The sequence below is a fragment of the Sinocyclocheilus grahami genome, unplaced genomic scaffold (genome assembly GCF_001515645.1).
Source record: "Sinocyclocheilus grahami isolate Dianchi unplaced genomic scaffold, SAMN03320097.WGS_v1.1 scaffold5649.1, whole genome shotgun sequence".
NCBI classification, from domain to species: domain Eukaryota; kingdom Metazoa; phylum Chordata; class Actinopteri; order Cypriniformes; family Cyprinidae; genus Sinocyclocheilus; species Sinocyclocheilus grahami.
Window position 1 is genome coordinate 670 of NW_015510283.1, and position 1,087 is coordinate 1,756.

General features: G+C 37.7%; 1 protein-coding gene across 1 annotated transcript in view; it reads left to right on the forward strand.

Moving 5' to 3' along the window:
• Positions 1-755: 755 nt before the first annotated feature.
• Positions 756-1,087, forward strand: part of LOC107577300 (regulating synaptic membrane exocytosis protein 4-like) — a gene marked incomplete at both ends in the record, with an annotated part of 9,745 nt that continues 9,413 nt past the window's right edge. Inside the window, one exon of the mRNA XM_016263390.1 lies at positions 756-894. Coding sequence (XP_016118876.1) covers positions 756-894 — 139 coding nt within the window. The remainder of the gene's footprint in view (positions 895-1,087) is intronic.

Genomic DNA, 1,087 nt, shown 5'->3' on the forward strand with positions numbered 1-1,087 from the left:
AAATCTTATCGACCCCAAACATTTGAATGGTAGTAAATATATAAAGTATATTTTCCTCTTAGAAAGAAAGTAAAATTGGTTGTGAACATTGTTTTATGTTGATTTTACAAAAATAAGTAACAAAACCATTATGAGATGACATCCAGCTATGAAATGACTCTGAAAGTCATTCTCTGAATAGGAATATATTCATGAGGTCATGGGCTTGTAAAGCGATCAGTCTGCGGCTGATCCCCTTCACCTTTACTAGGAAAAGTCCAGGCTTTGTGAATCTGATCCCTAAGCCTTCAGAGTTCAATAAGGCACCACTACCTACTTGAATTATACAAGAAGATTATATTTTTCAAAGGATTTATTTTTAATACAACCAGTGCTCTACCTGGCGGCAACGTTATCACAACATTTTTATTCAGTCTGATATGGAGAGGATTTGATATAACTTGCTTTTTCCAGTGCCTTGCCGCTCAGACAGATATACAAGAATAACATGGATATTTCACAATAACTTGTCCCACAAAGTTTGTGCTACAGACATGAATGATATCTTAAATCATGCGACCTATAAAGAGATGTGTGATCATGAAACACAATTTTTATGTGCTGGACAATAAACATTCCCACAAAATTACACTGAAGGAGTGACTAAAATCAGAGACTTGGCTCCAATAAGAACCACATAGCAACAAGCTAAAAATTCATAGTAAATCATCTAAATGAGTTGGTTTGGTGAACTTACCTTTCTTTCTTTGTTTCAGACCCAGAGGGCCGCAGGTTAAAGGGCATTCAGAGGAGTACAGAGACAGGGCTGGCCGTAGAGATGCCCAGCCGTACGGTCCGGCAGGCGAGCCACGAGTCCATCGAGGACAGCATGAACAGCTATGGCTCGGAGGGAAAGTGAGTATTATAAATCAGGACTTCTCAAAATACTACATTTCTTTTAAAGAAATAGTTCACACAAAAATGAAAATTTGCAGAAAATTACTCATCGTCAGGCCATCCGAAATATAGATGTGTTTGTTTCTTCATCAGAACAGATTTGGAAAAATGTATCATTACATCACTTGCTCACCAATGGATGCTCTGCAGT